The sequence below is a fragment of the Lactuca sativa genome, chromosome 4 (genome assembly GCF_002870075.4).
Source record: "Lactuca sativa cultivar Salinas chromosome 4, Lsat_Salinas_v11, whole genome shotgun sequence".
Taxonomy (NCBI): Eukaryota; Viridiplantae; Streptophyta; class Magnoliopsida; order Asterales; family Asteraceae; genus Lactuca; species Lactuca sativa.
This window is the reverse complement of record NC_056626.2, coordinates 193447586-193467367: the sequence shown is the minus strand read 5'-3', so window position 1 is coordinate 193467367 and position 19782 is coordinate 193447586. Positions and strand designations below refer to the sequence as shown.

At 38.4% G+C, this 19782-nt stretch overlaps 1 protein-coding gene across 1 annotated transcript; it reads right to left on the bottom strand.

The window, feature by feature from the left end:
• On the bottom strand, positions 1 to 2895 carry LOC111882140 (uncharacterized mitochondrial protein AtMg00810-like). Its single transcript, XM_023878503.1, has 2 exons — positions 2326 to 2895; positions 1 to 117 (listed from the first exon to the last, which is right to left on the bottom strand). Exons 1-2 carry the CDS (start codon positions 2893 to 2895, stop codon positions 1 to 3), a joined length of 687 nt encoding a protein of 228 aa, XP_023734271.1.
• Between the last annotated feature and the right edge of the window lie 16887 nt (positions 2896 to 19782).

Below are 19782 nucleotides of genomic sequence, written 5' to 3'. Positions count from 1 at the left end.
TCAAGATTTCTTCAAACCATCAACAATGAACTTTAAGTCATTGTGAGCTGCAGGAGGGTGTTCAAGAAAAATGGCAGAGTTGTGGACCTTAGAAAATTCCATGTCTCCCATCTTAATCTGAAAATAAACACAAGTAATCATTAGGGAAAAATTAATTTTGAAAATGGTGCAACCGCACATAAAAGTGCACACAGCCGCACACATGCAAGTGTGCAGCCGCAGCCGCACACACTCAACCGCTCACAAGTTAATGTAGCTGCACACGGTTCAGCCGCACACGCCCGTGTGCGGCCGCAGACACCGTGTGCGGTCGCACTTACATACGAAATAATTGACATTTCGATTAAATAGCAAACGATGAATGATTTTTCATAAACAATTCGATTTTTGAGCCGTGTTCATGATAATTACCAGGTAAGAGCTTTGATTTCAAGAAAAATATTGGAATATTCAAAGATTAGTGAGAGAGAAAACTATTTGTGTGCGGTTGAGAAAAAGGCAAATGGAAACAGTGCCGGTGATAGTCTCACCGCACACACCCTATATATACACAAAAGTTTTTCATTTCCTCCCCCTCACCTTTTTAATAATTAAAACCGAGACTCATACTCAACCTTTTTTTTTCGATAACAAACGATTTTGAGGATTAAATGACTAAAATTTATTATTCCTAAGGATTTTAAAAATAAAAACTAAAAGTAAACTTATTAACTAAGATAAAAATAAAAATAAAAATAAAAATAAAATAGAATAGACTAAAATAAAATAAAATAAAATGGAAATACTATTAACGACAAAGAATTAAATTTTAATTTTAATCCTATATAAATTATTTTAACCTATTGAGATTAGGGATCAAAGTTGTTAAACAATCGTTGTTCATTTATCAGTTCCTTCTCCTTCATGAATAAATCTAGTCGATCGTTGGTATTGTGGTCCATTTAAACACGAAAAATTTTGTGACAAATTTGGACATGCTATAAATGACAAGACAGATTAACCCTAAGTTACTAGATAGAATTCCTAAGGACCATCTATCTGACGACGACCAAGGATATTGTTTTCCACCTAAATTGAGCAGCAAAATCTACAAACAATCTATAATTGTTCAATTTTAGATGTACTAAAACATGTTTCCCGCTTCCTGATATACCCCAATAATCAAGAACCTCCGAGATACTCCTTACTTTAGGTGAGCATACTATTATTCATTGAGAGGATAAATTCAGATTATTATTAATTATAGTTTTTAGAGGGATTGAGAAGTAGAAGGTTGCATATGCTGTGTACCAGGTCGGATTGTTAATCACGCAAAGGAGACAAGGAGGATTTTCATAGATATAATATGTAGAGAAATAGATTTGCATATGTTGCAGTCCAGGTCGGATCTCTTCCAATCACGTAAAGGAGGCAACATATGACTAACAGTAAGAAAGAAAGAAAATAATTTTGCTACAGACCTACTTTATCGGAATTCCCCAGTTGCTCCATCAATACCAAAATTAAGGACAGAATCCGTACATCTAGGAAAAGTTAAACCACAGTTCTAGATATGGGTTCTCTTAATGTGACTGATGGATTCTTATGTATATCTCCCTGCTCAACCTATCCAAGCGTCGTATTGTCAGGCTAAATGGAACTATCTAGGTCAATACTTATCAAGTCTCTAGATTCCTTAAGTTCATCTGCACCTAGTCAAGTCCGTTAAATTCTTCGTGCCTACCAGCGCATCAAATACAGAGCCTAGAGAATCCAGTTTTGGTACTTTACACAAACTCAGATTGCTCGTTATCACTTGTTAATATCACTTCCCAAATCATATCATAAAACACAGATATATATTTTTTATTTTTTTGTTTTTCTAATGTTTTTGGATTTTCTAATTTTCTGATGTTTTTGGATTTTCTAATTTTTTTAATGTTTTTGGATTTTTTATTTTTCTCCCCCTAAATTTGTGCATAAAATAAAAGGAAAAATAATATGCAAATTTATCCTAAACTAAACACTAAAAAAATTTAATCCTCAAAACAGATCATTTTCAGAAAATTAACCAGCACATCGAGTCGAGCTTTGTTAAATGACTTGGTGAACAGATCTGCTACATTGTTATCAAAGCGGACCTATTCTAGCTGAATGAGCGAACGCTCATAACATTCTCTGACAAAAATGAATTTTGATGTCGATGTGCTTGGTTTTTGAGTGCTGGATCGGGTTTTTAGCAATTTGGATCGCAGCCTCATTATCACAGAAAAGAGGGGTTTCTTGAAAATTCAAACCGTAGTCCAACAACTAATGTTGGATCCAGATGACTTGAGAACAACATACAGACGTAGCGACATACTCCGCTTCTGCTGTTGAGGTTGAAACGGTATGCTGCTTCTTACACTGCCATGAAACCAATCTATCACCCAGAAATTGGCATCCTCCTGAAGTCGATTTTCTATCAAGCTCACACCTGCCATAGTTGATGTCTGCAAAAGCATAAAGCTCAAATTCTGGATTTTTCGGACACCAAAGACCCTGTTTTGGGCTGAGATACCAAAAAATCCGTTTAACAGCAAGTAAATGAGAGAGTTTAGGATTAGCCTGGTAGCGAGCACATTGACAGACAGCAAACATTACGTTTGGACGACTGGCAGTCAGATACATGAGTGATCCGATCATTGATCGATAATGCGTCTGATCTACGGATTCACCTTCAAGATCAGGGGTCAATAAAGGTCTTTCCGGGATGGGTGTAAGAACAGGTTTCGCATCTCGGAACCCGAACTTCGCCAGCACATCATCCACATACTTTGCTTGGTGAATAAGGATTCCGGTTGAAGATTGTTGGACCTGAAGCCCCAGAAACGTGGTCATCTCCCCAAGCGAACTCATCTCAAATCGCTTCTTCATAACTGCTTTGAACTCTTTGCAAAGCTGTTGACTTGTCGACCCGAAAATAATGTCGTCCACATAGATTTGAACAAGAATTTGATCTGCACCGACATGTTTGATGAATAAGGTTTGATCAATGGTGCCTCGGGAATAGCCATGGTTGAGAAAATGCTGAGTTAGGGTAGCGTACCAAGCTCTAGGAGCTTGATGCAGCCCTGATATTTGCATATTTAGTTCATATTAAGTATACATTTTATTCATTTATTAGCTAAATTATTGCATATTATGGACAAAAGGTACTTAAAAGTGTTAAATTATGTTTTTCAGTCCAAAGATGAAGCTCGGAAGCGAAAGGAAGCGGGAGAAACAGTTAGAAGATTGAGAATGGAATAAAGAAGAAAAACATGAAAAATGGCACCTACTCGGCGAGTCAGATCGACTACTCGGCGAGTCCGATCGAAGAATCGAGAAGATAATGACTCGGGATCCCAGAGAGTTATCACAATACGGGGAATGTGAGAGGGACTCGACGAGTCGATTCGTATATTTAAAGATAATTCCACAGATCGATAGAGGGGAGTTCTGGGACGATTCAGAAATACTTTGCTACGATTGAGAAGCCAGAAAAACCCTAGAAGACAACGAAGGAAGCTAGAATTCAATTCCGGAGAGTAATTGAGGCAAAATTTCATCATTCCATTTATTCTTTTGTTTTATCATTATGGTTAAGCAACTTGACTTTGTTTGTTTGCTGTTATTTACTTCAATTATGAGCTAAAACCTTTAGACTTCTATTTGGGGATACAAAGTTGACAATATGGTTTGATTGATTGGTAGAATTAATTCCAAGTTGGTGAATTTTTGTTATTTTAGCTTGCTAAAGAACCTAGTGTGTGAATAATAATTAATTTTCTATTAATAGGAAGATAATTGATTAGCATGAACATCTATTGATTATTAACCTCATATGCTATGTGATCACTCTGCTATATGTCTAGGATTAGTGAATATGAAACTAGAATTAATAAGAAAATTGAGTAAATTCATGTGCAAGCTTGTAAGATGACCATCAAACAAGGAGTTAATTAAAAGAATAAATTAGTTAACTATTGCAAGTCTAACTTAACACGAATAATTAATCTAGTGAATTTAATTAAATTAGACAATTGGCCACTGTTTAAGTTAGTTTATTTGCTAAGGATTAGGGTAGTGAATACGAATCTAATCACTTGAATCGGTAACCAACGAAAAAATTAATCCATTGCACCATTACCTTGAAATCAACCATAGAGTTAACCAAGTTGAACTAAACAGAAGTTCCTTTCCAATTATTGAATCTAGTTAAGTCGTTATTTTCTAGTCTTAAATTAGTAATAGTTAGTAAGTTTCTAGTCTTGTAAAACTAGAGAAAACCTCTACTTCTTAATTAACTTAGATAAAATTAGTTTTTAATTTAATTTGCCGTTCCTTATGATCGATACCCTGCTTATTTAGCTATACCACAATTGATAGGTTCACTGCCTTTTGTGTGTTATTTGATAATAAAAAGTAGGTTTAAAACTAAGTGAGTTTGGACACATCAAGTTTTTGGCGCCGTTGCCGGGGAACGGTTCTAAAATTAATATTAAATTCTAGTTTAATCGATCCTTTGTGTAGGATTTATCTTACACAAAGTTATTTACAAAGTAATTCAGTAAGTAGAATTAGTTTATAAAAAATTCGTTTTTAAAATAACTAGAAATTTTCTTTTTTGTTTTTGCCTTGAACTCGCCGAGTGCACTCGTGCCGACTCGGCGAGTACATCGCTGTTTCAGTCTTTATCTTTTATTTCGTTTTTGTTCTTTTTACGCGTTCTGTTCCTTTTGTTTTGTTTGTTTACAGTTGTTTCATGACCCGAGGATCTGATACACCTCTGGTCCCTCCTTTGGAAGACCCGGAATCCGCACTAAGAAGCAAAGGAAAAGCCGTTGGAGAAACCACATCTTCAAAGAACTCCCCATTCAAAAACTTAAAATCCGTTTTCAGCAAGAAGAAGAGCAGCAAATCAGGAGCATCCAGTGCCTTGTTGACAGTTGAAGAACCAATTCAAGAAGATATCGAGTACGAGACCGAGGAAGAAGAAGAGCATACTTACGAGCACGAAACCGATTCCGAAGAAGAGTTACCTATCACAATGGCTAACATTGATGAAGTCCCCATGGGGGAATGGAAGAAAAGGATGCGTGATGACACCGGGCCGGGGCTTGTGCAACCCGCAATTCCCGCGACTGCTACTTTCGAACTAAAAGGCCATATTCTCGCCCAACTCAAGGAGATTCCTTTTTACGGGAAGGATCACGAAGACGCTTACAAGCACTTGGACGAAGTGAATGATGTGGCCGATTACTTCAACGTCCCGAATGTTCCACGCGAGACCCAGCTTCTTCGCATGCTTCCTGTCACATTTAAAGGAGCTGCAAAAGATTGGTTAAAGTCACTTCCTCCCGGATCGGTCACCACATGGGCCAAGATGAAAGAAGAGTTCATAGACCATTTCTGCCTGCCCTCCAAGATAGCCAAGCTAAAGAAAGCCATTGCCAACTTCGAGCAACAACGCGGAGAATCTCTTTATGAAGCTTGGGAAAGATACAAGAGCCTACTTAGAAATTGCCCACACCATGACCTTAATAGGCAACAAGAGGTCTCCATCTTCTATGATGGAGTCAATGTCACCATAAGGCAATTGCTTGATTCTCAAGGCCCGCTCACAAAGAAGGTGCCCCCGTTAATTAAAGAATTAATTGAAGAATTCTCTAAGCACTCTAGAGAATACCATAATCCGAGAAACGAAGTAAGTCGTGGGGTAGTGAACGCGGCAAATGATAGCATGGCGGCAGTGATAGCTAAGCTTGATAGTCTAGATCGAAGAATGACAAAAATGGATCAAGCAATCCATGCTATTAGGGTAGGATGCGAAAATTGTAGAGGGCCCCATCTCACAAAGGATTGTGATTTAGATGAGAATGGAAATAAGAAAGCTCAAGTCTTTTATTCAAGTGGTGATCGATATGATGAAAATTGGCGGAAACCTAAGAAGGATTGGCTACCATACGAGGAGTATAAGAAGGCAAAGGAGGAGAAATACAAGTAGAAGGAGAGGGGACTATACCAAAAGGAAGAACTGGTAGAAAGGAAAGCCGATTTAGAAGAGTTATTCACTAGATTCATAGCCGCGTCCGAAAAAAGACACAGTGATCACGATGCTGCCATACACGAGACCAGAAACATGCTAAGGAATCAGCAAGCATCAATTCTCAACATTGAGAAACAGCTGGGGCAGCTGGTGCATCAAGTGAATGATAGAAGACCGGGTCAACTTCCGAGTAACACCGAATCCAATCCAAGAATGGAGAATGTAAGTGTAATAACCTCCAACAGTGAAGAAACATTCACAGAAGCACTGAGAATCTCCAAGAAGAGGGCAGAAAAGGTAGAAGAATCGGATCCAGCAAAACCCGATCCGACTCGCTGAGTCACTCCAATGGACTCGACGAGTCCATACGTAAATAATAAAACTGCCAGTTCTTTGAAGCCTTATAATCCTCCTCTGCCATACCCAATCAAAGCCATGCCTGCAGAAAAAGTAGAAGCATACAGAACCTTCATGACGCATGTTAAAGCTTTACAAGTTAATGTGCCATTTGTGGAAACAATGCTCCAAACACCCAAGTACTTCAACTTGCTTAAGGGCCTTTTTGCTGCTAGGAAAGATTTGGCTGAAGTCGCGGAAATATTGATGAGTGAGCTACCTGAAAAGAAGGGTGATCCGGGAAATATTGTGATCCCGTGCCAATTTGGTAATGAAGTTTCCACCCGAGCATTAGCTGATTTGGGGGCAAGCATCAATATAATGCCTTTGTCATACTTTAAGAAGTTGAATTTACCAGAACCAAGGCCGGTAAATATGAAGATCCATTTGGCGGACAAGACGATAATTCATCCACAAGGCGTTTGTGAGGATCTCCTAATAAAAGTTGACAAGTTTATTTTCCCAGTAGACTTCGTGGTAGTTGATATGAAAGAAGACCCCGAAATTCCAATTATTTTGGGGAGATCATTCTTGAACACCGCGTGTGCTTTAATTGATATATGTGAGTCTACATTGACATTAAGGGTGGGTGATGAATCTATAATGTTTAAAGCTATTCCAGAAGCCAAGCAAGAAGAAGAAAAGAATGAAGAAATCTCAATTATCCAATTGGATGATGAGATATTACAAGAAGAGCTTGCACGTTTTCTAAAAGAAGATCCAAGCAAAATTTTGATACACTCTGAAGAAGATGTAGATGTTAACAAGGACTTGGAAGAGTTAGAAAAACTACTGGAAGGAGCCAACTCAGAAAACACCCAAGAATTGATGGAACCCGATCAGACTCACCGAGTCACCTTAATGGACTCGATGAGTCCAGTCGAATTTGACAAAGACTTGGTCGACTTAGATCTGTTTGTTACTAGTTCTTCACATACCTTGAATTTAGATATTATTCATGATTCTTTAGAAGAACAAACAGCAGAAGGAGGAAAGGGAAGGAAAGTTCAATACGCTGATGTAGCATGTCTTGATACGATTCCTTTTGAAGATGGGTTGAGCACAGGAAAGGATGAAGAGACAAAGGAGAGGAGGGTGGAAGCTGATCAACCATTCAGTACTAAACCTAAAGCACGTACCATCACGAAATATGAAGTAATTAAATTTAAAGAGAAGGAAGTGCAAGAGAAGGTGAAAAAGAATGGGGGAAAGAAGCAAAAGAGGAAAAGGGAAGCCCAAGCAGCTGAGGATGATGCTGTGAAAAAGAAAAGAGATGCATTGAAAAGGGCTTACAAGAAGAAGATTCACGCTTACAAGACCAAGTACAAACCACAAAGGACTAGGCGTGCATTCCCGATGCTCGAGGATGACGAAACGTAGATGGGAAGGAGTCTAGCTAATGACTCCTTAAAAAGAACCGCTTGGCGGGAGGCAACCCGTTATTTAGAGTTTGCTTTCTTTTACTTTTTAGTTTTTTTTAAAAAATTTTCTTTCGTTTTTAGATTGTTAATTCTCCAATTCATCGGACAGGTATGCTTGAGAGTGTGCATGGGCTAAGTGTGGGGTGAAATGATTTTTAGATAAAAGAAATTTTTTTTATGAATTTTTGCAAAAGACTCGCCGATTCTGACCACGACTCGACGAGTATATATGGATTTCAGAAAATTTTTGACATCGCGACCAGACTCGCCGAGTTTGACCCCGACTCGACGAGTCGGTATTATTTACAGAAAAAAATAATTTTGAAATTACTTTTACAACCGGTAACTAGGGTTTTAACCCTAAGAATCAGTTTATTTTCACACATCCACTCGCCGTGCGCCTCTCTCTCAACTCTCTCTCAAGCATTCATCTTTGTTCTTCAAGTTTTCTTCAAATTTCTCAAGTTCAATCTCAAAAGGTAACAAATTTCTTCTTGTTTTCTGTTAAGAACGTGATTATAAGGCCATCTATGGTAGCAATTGCATGAAAAAACCCGTTTTTGAAAAGTAGTAAATTTCTAGGGTTTTGATTTTTCATGAATTATGTTGTTTTGAAAGCTTATTCTGGCCTTAATACCTTAATAAAGTATGCCTAGACAAAACCCTTAACGAAATTTTCAGGTTTCATGGTCTAATTTTCATCGACCCCCGACTGACTCGTGCAGTTCGTGCGACTCGCCGAGTCGTAGCTGGACTCGACGAGTCGAGTTGGGGAACATATGTGAGATGTTTTTAATTATATTCTGTGTTTTCTGGGTTTTGTGTATTTGTTTTGCAGAAAAGATGTTCAGAAGAGGGCAGAGTTCCAGTGGCAACCAAGGGGATTTTCCGTGGCTAAACTTCCCACAAATCGAGTCCGCTTCGACATTGCGGAAATGGAAGAAGAAGCTGGCTGACATCAAGAAGAAAGAGGTCTATGTGCCCAACCGGATAGATTGGGATTGGCTGCAAAGTGTTCGCTATGAGGAGGAGTTAACTCCTTATCTTGTGAAGGAGTTTCATCATGAAGGCGAAACAATGGTTTGTGACGGGTGGAGCCGGGTCTTCCGTATTCAAGAGCCGGTTTATTTGGAGCTTTGTTTGGAGTTTTTCTCCATGGTATCTTTCACCGGGGGAGTGGATGTTTATCACCCATCGAGCTTTAGTTTCTGTCTGGGGGGAGAATTTCACCAATGCTCTGTGATGGATCTTGCCTGTCGATTAGGGGTTTATGATCAGCCCTTGGTCTCAACACCCATCTTTCGAGCCTTTTTGGCACAAACCCATATGGTGTTTCCCGAAGGAGTTACGAGTACGGGCTGGTGGAATACAATTGGTAACAAGGTCTATATTCCGAAGTCGGCACAGGAAGGGAGCATTCGATCCCTAACACGCCGCCTCATACACCGCCTCATTTCATCCACCATCAATCAACGAAAGGATGATGACAAGGTTTCCAACCTTGATGTATTCTATTTATGGAGCATCATTACACCCGGCGTTTTTTGCAACATTCCTTGGTGTCTAGCGTCATACCTTTCGGAGGGTGCGGTCAAGGATCGCAAAACTTCCCGAATCAATGGTGGGATGTTTGTCACTCGGTTAGCCAATTCATTCGGGTTGATGAATCGTGGTGCGTGGAATTTCATGACGATGATCCCTACACCTCCGTTCAATCCGATTCTTTTCCGGAGAGCGAGGATTATTGAAGATTATGGTGGTGGCCATTATGCCATCCCGAATGATGATCCGGTTGTTGGTCCCGAAGCACTGGGGAGGAGGGTTCGTTCAAGGAGAGAGCGGGATGTTGAGGATGAGCCGCCGGTGATTCCGGTTGATAACAACGAAGTACCAATGGATTGGTACAATGTGGAGATGAGGCGACTACAAGACCAAATGGCGCGGGGCTTGAATTTTAGCAACCAATCTCATATCCGACTTTTTGACCACTTTAACATTCCACACATAGATGGTGGTAACTTTCCATATATTCCATCATGGGAAGAAGTGATAAATGCAAGACGAAGTGGTGCTGGAGGAAGTGGAGCAGGGCTAGATGATGATGATGATGAGGATTGATTTCTATGCATTTTTATTGAACAATTTTCAATTTTTATTTTTTTTTTGTGATTGTTTTTTTATTTGGTTTGTTTGATGTTTTTAAAACTTGTTTTTGATGTTTAATTGATGTTTGATGCTTTGACAATTTTTCAGAATTGAATTAGGAGTGCTAGCTTCAAAAGGGGTTTAGAGTTATAGAATTAAAGTGAGAAAGAGAGTCAAGAAAGGGGGAGCGTTAGAGTTAAAGTATTGAGTCCGGTCCTTAGAGATGTTGGCAAGGGAGTCTAGAAGTGAATAGAAAGTATAGAGAGTTTATTGGAAGCTGGATCAGATGTAGAATGCTATTATTTTCATTCCGTGACCAACTTGTCGAGTGCACTAAGCTGACTTGACGAGTCGGCCTTAATTCTCACAAATGCGAAGATTTTCCCGAAGTAACTTGACGAGTCTGGTATATACTCGACGAGTCGTTTGGTTTCATGTCGAAGGGGCTGCTGATTTGATGCTGATTAGAGTACCACTTGACTATCTATTCTTTCCATATTTATTCCTGAAGATCTTACACTGTTTTCCGCGTATTTGGAGTGACCCACACGAGACGAGACACCCAAGGCATGGATACCATGTCTAAAGTCAATTGAAGTTGGAGCTGAAAAGGAAGTGATCAACCTATCCACTGCTATCCCAGGGGAGTTTATTCCAATTCCCTCTTTAGTTTTTTTTTTTTTTTTTTTTTTTTTTTTTTTTTTTTAATGTTTTTGTCATACATAATATGCAATGAGGGCATTGCATCAAATAAGTGTGGGGTAGGGGGTTGGTTACATATTAGAAAATTTGGAGTCTTAAGTTAGGCTAAATTTTAAAATTTTGCATACCAAAAGTATTACTTAGGATCTAAATTAGAAAATTTTGGTAAAAGTAAAATTAGGACTCCATGTTAGAGTTGTGTTGATGATTGCATGAAAACCCAAATGTTTAGTTGAGCCTATATACGTTCTAGTGCATTTGTGGCTTCCTTATTCTAGTGAAATCATGGGACAAAAACACGACCCTGCTCAGCTCGAGGGATGCAATATGTTTTGCAGCCTAAACCTGAAATGTATCCAGGAAGATTGTTATCGTTAGCCAATAAAGGTTGAGATTGAGCGCCCCTGCTTAAGCATGTAGGGATTTGAGTGAAAAAAAAAGTGAGTTACATGTTAAAAAAAAAGAAGAGAGAATTACAAGAAAAGTTGTAACAATTTTGGAGCAATTAAAGTGAAGATCAAAAGATCGAAAATTCCAAAGAAATTCAAAAAGTTGAAGATACCCGAAAATCAAACAATAAAGGTGGTGAATTCAAAGAGATCAAAGATCAAATTACCAAAGGAAGTGAGGAATTCCAAAAGAGCTCCATAGTAGTACCGAAAAGTTGTAATTCTAGATTATGTATGCTTGGGTTGCTCAATTAAAAACACCTTGAGGGTAAGAGGTTTTCTGCGGATGGATTCGGAGGGTTGCATAAAATGAGCATAGTTCGGGATGAGTGGGCAAGTGTTTATGAGGATTGTGAGTATTTAGAGTATGGGAGGTCTTTAGGAAAAATTTTAGACACAAATGCATGCGTTGCGGTCTTGGCATAATGGCTGGGTTAGATTGGAGTTGTTATATATGATTCTAATATGTTTAAAATTCAGTTTTGCTTGGGGGCAAGCAAAAGACAAGTGTGGGGTATTTTGATATTTGCATATTTAGTTCATATTAAGTATACATTTTTATTCATTTATTAGCTAAATTATTGCATATTATGGACAAAAGGTACTTAAAAGTGTTAAATTATGTTTTTCAGTCCAAAGATGAAGCTCGGAAGCGAAAGGAAGCGGGAGAAACAGTTAGAAGATCGAGAATGGAATAAAGAACAAAAACATTAAAAATGGCACCTACTCGGCGAGTCAGATCGACTACTTGGCGAATCCGATTGAAGAATCGAGAAGATAATGACTCGGGATCCCAGAGAGTTATCACAATACAGGGAATGTGAGAGGGACTCGACGAGTCACCACTTGACTCGACGAGTCGATTCGTATATTTAAAGATAATTCCACAGATCGATAGAGGGGAGTTTTGGGACGATTCAGAAATACTTTGCTATGATTGAGAAGCCAGAAAAACCCTAGAAGACAACGAAGGAAGCTAGAATTCAATTCCAGAGAGTAATTGAGGCAAAATTTCATCATTCCATTTATTCTTTTGTTTTATCATTATGGTTAAGCAACTTGACTTTGTTTGTTTGCTGTTATTTACTTCAATTATGAGCTAAAACCTTTAGACTTCTATTTGGGGATACAAAGTTGACAATATGGTTTGATTGATTGGTAGGATTAATTCCAAGTTGGTGAATTTTTGTTATTTTAGCTTGCTAAAGAACCTTGTGTGTGAATAATAATTAATTTTCTATTAATAGGAAGATAAGATTAGCATGAACATCTATTGATTATTAACCTCATATGCTATGTGATCACTCTGCTATATGTCTAGGATTAATGAATATGAAACTAGAATTAATAAGAAAATTGAGTAAATTCATGTGCAAGCTTGTAAGATGACCATCAAACAAAGAGTTAATTAAAAGAATAAATTAGTTAACTATTGCAAGTCTAACTTAACCAGAATAATTAATCTAGTGAATTTAATTAAAGTAGACAATTGGCCACTATTTAAGTTAGTTTATTTGCTAAGGATTAGGGTAGTGAATACGAATCTAATCACTTGAATCAGTAACCAACAAAAGAATGAATCCATTGCACCATTACCTTGAAATCAACCATAGAGTTAACCAAGTTGAACTAAACAGAAGTTCCTTTCCAATTATTGAATCTAGTTAAGTCGTTATTTTCTAGTCTTAAATTAGTAATAGTTAGTAAGTTTCTAGACTTGTAAAACTAGAGAAAACCCCTACTTCTTAATTAACTTAGATAAAATTAGTTTTTAATTTAATTTGCCATTCCCTGTGATCGATACCCTGCTTATTTAGCTATACCACAATTGATAGGTTCACTGCCTTTTGTGTGTTATTTGATAATAAAAAGTAGGTTTAAAACTAAGTGAGTTTGCACACATCAAGCCCATATAGAGTTTTATCTAACTTGTAAACATGGTTGGGAAGTTTTGAGTTAACGAAACCGGGTGGTTGGTCAACGTAAATCTCCTCCTTGACCTTGCCGTACAAGAAAGTTGTCTTTACATCCATTTGGTATACGGTGAAGTTCATATAGGAAGGATATGCAAGGAAGATACGAATGGCTTCCAAGCGAGCGACCAGAGCATAAACTTCCGTATAATCAAGACCCTCAAATTGTCAAAACCCGTGAACGACTAATCTCGCCTTGTTACGCACAATTACACCTGAGTCATCTTGTTTGTTCCGAAAGACCCATCGGGTGTCAAGAGATTTCTTTCCTTTTGGAAGCTCCACCAACTTCCAAACCCCGAGCTTCTCGAATTGATTAAGTTCATCATGCATGGCGTCAAACCAACTGGGCTCATTCAGATCCATTTCGACATTTTTGGGCTCAATCTGAGAAATAAAGCAAGAATAGAGATACATATTAACATCTCCACTCTGACTTCGCATTTGAACACCGTCGCCCAGTTGGCCAATGACGTTCTCTATTGGATGATTGCGCTGAATGCGCGCAGGGATCTCGTAGCTAATATCATTAATAGAGACTGGAAGAGTATGAATGTTAACCGCTCCATCATTTGTTGTGTGATCCATAGTAGATGAACAAGGTTCGTTCAGAGGATCTGCTATAGACTCTTCAGCAATACTTTTTGGAAAGAGAAGTTCCATCAGATTTGAAGTTACATCGGAAGTCTTGTGGTTCATGAACTCTCTTTCCACCGGAGTTAGAGGATTAGCAATAGCATCAGGAGAAGGTCGTTGAGGAGAAGACTCAGAAGATTTAGTGTGAATAGAGGGAACCATTGGAGGATCAGAAGAAACCAGTGGTGGTCGGTAGACAACTTCGTCTTCTTCATCTTCAATAATAATCTTCGAATTTGACGTAGATCCTTCTTGATTATCTGAGGACACATTGAATGATTTGAAAAGAGATGTGTAGTCAAATAGCCAATCAGGAGCCACCCTTGCATCTGTCTCATTTTCTTCGAGCCAACGAACATCGAAAGATTCTACAATTTGTTTTGTCTTCTTGTTATAAACCTTGTAAGCAGTTCGAGTAGCATATCCAACAAAGTAACAATCATTGGCTTTTTCCTTGAATTTGGGGTTGGATTCCAAGTGGAGAAGGGTGCAAGGGCAGCCAAATACTCGGAAATGGCTGACAGATGGCTTGTGTCTATATAGAATTTCGTACGGTGTCTTCATTCTAGCTTTGTTGATCAGCACGCGATTCTGAACGTAGCACATGGTGTTAATCGCCTCTGCCCAGAAAAATACAGGAAGCTTGGAGTCACAGAGCATTGTCCTTGCGGCGTCTTTTAGAGTTCGATTACTACGTTCGGCAACCCTGTATTGTTGAGGTGTTCGAACGGAACTAAAATGATGCACAATCCCTTTCTCAGTGCAAAAATGGGCAAGAACAACGTTCTTGAACTCTGTTCCATTATCAGTATGCAGCGCTTTCACTCGATTGTTGGTCTGATTTTTGATCATCACAATGAATCTTTTGATGAGGTTACTGATCTCGGCTTTGTTGGACAGAAAGAAAACCCAAGTGAACCGAGAGTAATCATTTATCACAACGAGGCAGTATGAGTTGCGATTGATGCTGAGAACATTAACCGGACCAATTAAATCCATATGTAACAACTCGAGCACTTGACTTATGGAGTTTATCTGCTTTGGAAAGTGTGGTTTCCGATGATGCTTTCCTTGAGCGCAGGAAACACATTTTTCAAATGTAATGAAATCTCTAACAGGTAACCCTCGGACCAGTTCATTCTTCGCAAGCCGATTCAAGTTCTTTGCATTCACATGACCGAGAGGACAATGCCACAACATCGCATTTTGTTCAGAAGCTTTGGAGAAGAGACAAGTGACTTCGTCAGGGATATTGTTGTTCATGTTTATAATGTAGGCATTCCCATCCCTCTTAGATTTAAATGGATTCCAATCTTCAGGGATGACAATGCCAGGCTTTAAGATCAGACACTTCTTATCTGTGAAATGAGTGGAGTAACCCTTGTCGCAAATCTGGGAGCAACCTGTGCTTTAGTTCAGGAGCAAAGTTAACATTCTCAAAATTCAGCACTCCATTTGAAACAGTTCCTTTTTGAGTAATTTTTCCGCCCTCTCCGCCCGCAAAGGAAACATATCCTCCATTAAAAGTTTGATTGTCGTTCAGTTGGGATATGTCTCCAGTCATGTGCCGGGAGCAGCCGCTGTCGACATACCAAGGTCTGGCGACATTCCTCCGCAACTGTCCCTGCACGATGAGCGGAATTATTTAGTTTTGGGGACCCAGGTCATCACAATCCTGGGTTGACCCTTTCTTTTCACAGATTTTCATTTGATTCTTTCTTTTCATTTGATTTAGAGGTTAATGGTGACTGATCTGATGTTGATTTTGAAGTTGATCTTGGTATCCACTGAAAGTTAGGTTTTGAAAATTTGTTGGTTTGCTTTGAGCCGGTGGATTTTCTACTTGAAGAGTTTGAAGATCCGGTCCTGCTCTTTGACATATTCAACTTAGGCTTAGCCTGAGTTGATTTTGGCAAATTCTTGTTGTTTTTACGCAAAACCTGTTTATTCTTTTGAGAATTTTCCATTTTCTTGTTCAAATTTGTGTTCAAGTCACCATTTCGAGAACGAGTTCTGGGGGTTTTTCTAGTTAAAGATCATCCCCGAAATTTGTTCTCCCCTCTTTTTGATGTATGAGAAAAAAACATTCGGTTCATACAATTTCTTGCAATGTGTCCAGCAGTGCCATAGTTAAAACAAATTTGTTTATTATCAATGGTTTTGGCACTGCTGTCGACAGATTTATTCTTTCCTTTTTCATTTTTAACACTTCCACACTTGCAAGATCCATCACAGGATTTTGAAGCAGATGTGGAAGGTGTAGATACATTCAAATCAGATTTAGCAGTTTGATCAGAAACAACACCATCATTAACAGAATTATCAGACTGAAATAAAACACCACCAGACACAAAAACATTAGCGTTTGATTTTGACACAGACTCATCATAGAAATTAACACCAAGTTTAGACACAAGATTATTTGACTCAAAAGTTTCAGCTTCATGCTCCCCCTGAACTATTGAGATATCTGCACTTAAGGTAGAAACGTTAGTATGCAAACTCTCATTATTAGACTGTATTGCCTGCTCAGAAGCTGAGTTTCCGTATACCATGCAAGGTTCTCTGTCAATTTCTTCTTGAGACAGGGGAATAGCAGTGTAGTTGTGATTGAAGGGAGGAGGGACACTCTCAAATCATAGTCCAACTTTTATTTGATTACCATGAGTGATATCTCTCCAGTGCGATTGACCTTCTATCAATTTTTCAATCTTTTCACTTGACCCATCGTATTTTTTGAAATTACATTCAGCTTTTTCAAAACAATTTTTCAATGTGTCAAGTTCCGCGGTTACAGCAGTAAATTTTCTTTTGAGATGATCATAGTTCTCGCATTTGTTGCTGTAATCCTCTTGCAATTTTTTAAAGTCTCTTGTTTTATTTTCTAATTGAGTTTTTAAGGGCTTTTGATTTTTCCTAAGTGTATATCCCTCATATTTCAAGTCCTCGTTCTCTCTTTTGATTATCTCAATTTGATCTCTCAAAAATTTAACAGTTTTAATACAAGATTGAGAACAGCCGAATTCACTAACCTCAGGTTTGACCGGTTCCGGAGTGGTTTGCACCATGAATGCAAACTGCAGATTCATCATCTCCTCTTCTGGACCGGCTTCCATTTCTTCTTCATCTTCATCCTTAATTTGAACAAGATGTGCCTTTTCAGGTCCTGAAATGTTTAGGGCCTGAATTTGATCTTCCCAGCTAAAAGATTGGGCCACCATTTCCAAGTTTGCAGATTGATTGTTTGAAGATGATCCTTTGTTGCTGTTGTGGACATAAGTCACTGGCACCATGGTTCTGTCAGAGTTCTCTCGTCGATCGGGTTTTGGGCATTCCCTTGCAAAGTGTCCTGGTTCATGACAATTTTAACAACGCAACTTTACTTTACTGAATCCCATTTTCTTGTCAGAATTTACACCGCAGTTGTTCTTTCCAGTCTTCTTGGAGAATTGTTTAGGCCGGAATACTGCCATTGCCATTTTCCAAGTAATGTCCATCTCTTCCACATCTTCTGGATGGATTTGGTCGAGATCAGCGAATGAGAGTTATGGAGAGAGCTCTCCGGCCACAAAGGCATTGTAGCAGTTCACTAACCTAGTAGAGAGAGCCATATTTTCCTCCATTTAACTTGCAGAAGAACTTTGAGAACTAATTCTGTGAGTTTGAACTAAAGCAGCTGTGGAAGAACCAACACTAGAACCGACTTGAGATATGTTTTGAGATTGAGAGACTTGAGTTTGTTGCATTTGAGGTATGTTGTATGGTATGGTTTGATGGGCTGCATAAGTTTGAACTTGAGGAACATGGACTTGAGAATTTGGATGAGTGGTAAAGCTTGAGAAAGCGGTGTTGTTGTTTTGAATTCCAAGATTAGCTGTAGAGTACGAGTTGACATGGTTGATTTCTCTTTGTTTATCATCAAGATCGCAAGCTTTGATGATTGCCATTGTTTTGGCTAAACTCAATCAGTTCAGGTCATTTGTCTTTGTAATCACTGAGACATTCATGTCCCATGACTTTGGAAGATAATTTAGCAGCTTTTTGTTGATTTCGGACCTAGTAACCATCACACCCGCGAAGCTCATTTCAGTGGTTAGTGTGATAAATCTTTGCAGTTGATTTACCAGTGTTTCTCCCAAGACGTAATTGAATATGTTGAATTTTTGTCGGAGCATGTCTTGTCGGCTTTGCTTCATGTCTTCATTTCCTTCGTAGACTTCTATGAGCGCTTCCCACAATGCCTTTGCTGACGTGTATTCACGAAATCCTTGTGCAATCTCAAGAGACAATGCCATGGTGAGTGTAACGAGTGCCTTTTCTTGTTCTTCAACTCTTTCAAAGTCATCATCAATGTAATTTTCAATCTGTTTGTCAATTACAGTGCCATCTTCTAGAGTGGATGTAATCCGAATCGGCCCTCTTAAAATAGTTCTCCAAATTTTGAAATCTTTCATCTTGATATATTTTTCAATTCGATATTTTCATTCAGGAAATCCTTCAGCTGACAACAATCTGGGGATTCGAGTAGTAGTTCCCATAATTGCATCCAAATCCTGATGAGCAGTCATGCTTTGAGATTCCATTTTGACAAGCTTAAGTGATTGTTACCGCACACAAAGTATAACCGCACACAAAGTTTCACTTAACCGCACACTAAGTAGCACACTCAATAGCACACACATAACAGCGTACAAAACTCAACAACAAATCCAACCGCACACGCTTAATAACAAACTCAATAGCAAATCCAACCGCACACCCTTAACAGCAAACTCAGTTTAAAAGTAAACCCAACCGCACACTCTTAACAGCCCACAGTTTTGAATGCAACTGCACACACCTTAACAACACACTCAACCACACACACTTGGTAGCACACCTTCAAAAAATGAACTGCACACATTCAAACAGTGAACCACACACCTTCAAACAGTGAACCGCACTCCTTCAAACAGTGAACCATACACATTCAAACAGTTGACCGCACACACAGAAAATGCTACCCGTACACACGATTTTCTCAGATTTTTAATGAAACTTGATTTCAAACTATTGAAAATTGAAAACTATTGAAAACAGGAATCAAACAGCAGTTCTTTGATCAAAAGCACTTCAAAAACAGTGAACTTTTGCAACCTCACACTCTAAAATACTTCACTTGATACCAAATTAGCTCTGATACCAATTGTTAGCCCCCAAATTATGGATCCAATTCAGTAATCAATGAAGTAAACAACAATCAAAATGAAGTGTAGAAGTAGTAGAAGAAAGATAACATCAAGCATGCACACATCTATATCATAAATGTCAAGTACACCTTGAGAAAGTACACCCACTGCAGTGTTCAACAACATGTACAATCTGACACAAATCAGCTACTATAAATAGTATCCCCACCAACACACGAGTGTGCAGCCATACACGCGTGTGCGGCCGCACACACTGTATGCGGCCGCACACACGTGTGAGGCTACACACATACATCAAGTTCAAATCACTACACTGCCATACATACACTTCCATCCTAATCAGATCTATACAAAATTAATGCCTAGATCAAACCACAATATTATGGACATTCACTGATACTCCTAGAAAATCTGAGGGATGGTCTCATAGTCTTGGGGACTTATGTGATGTTAATATATGGTTTGCATGATTATATTATCAGGTCACCAGGATATAGTCCAATTACCACTTAAGATTTCTTTAACATGTTGATTCTTCATTTGGTTCATATGATTCTTTTTATACATTGTAATCTTATTTGTAATTGGATGCAGTTTGTAATCTTCATAATCAAATTGATTTATGTATGCTCTTTTTTGTGGTTTCTTTTTAATTATTGTTTCATTTCTACTACTTTACAAGTTTTTGCCAAAATGATGTCATATATGTCATTTTCTAAAAATAAACTTCACAAAAAAGTGATTTCTCATATTCTACTGTAGAAATGCATCATCATTCATTTCATTCATTGAGATGGCATTTGTTCAAGAATTTAGAGTATG

Excerpts from the sequence above, each read along its gene's own strand:
- LOC111882140 (XM_023878503.1), bottom strand. The coding sequence starts at position 2,895 with ATGAAGAAGCGATTTGAGATGAGTTCGCTTGGGGAGATGACCACGTTT. Across the intron at positions 118-2,325 it reads CGGAGTATGTCGCTACGTCT|ATTAAGATGGGAGACATGGA; the intron begins GTATGTTGTTCT and ends GTTTATTTTCAG.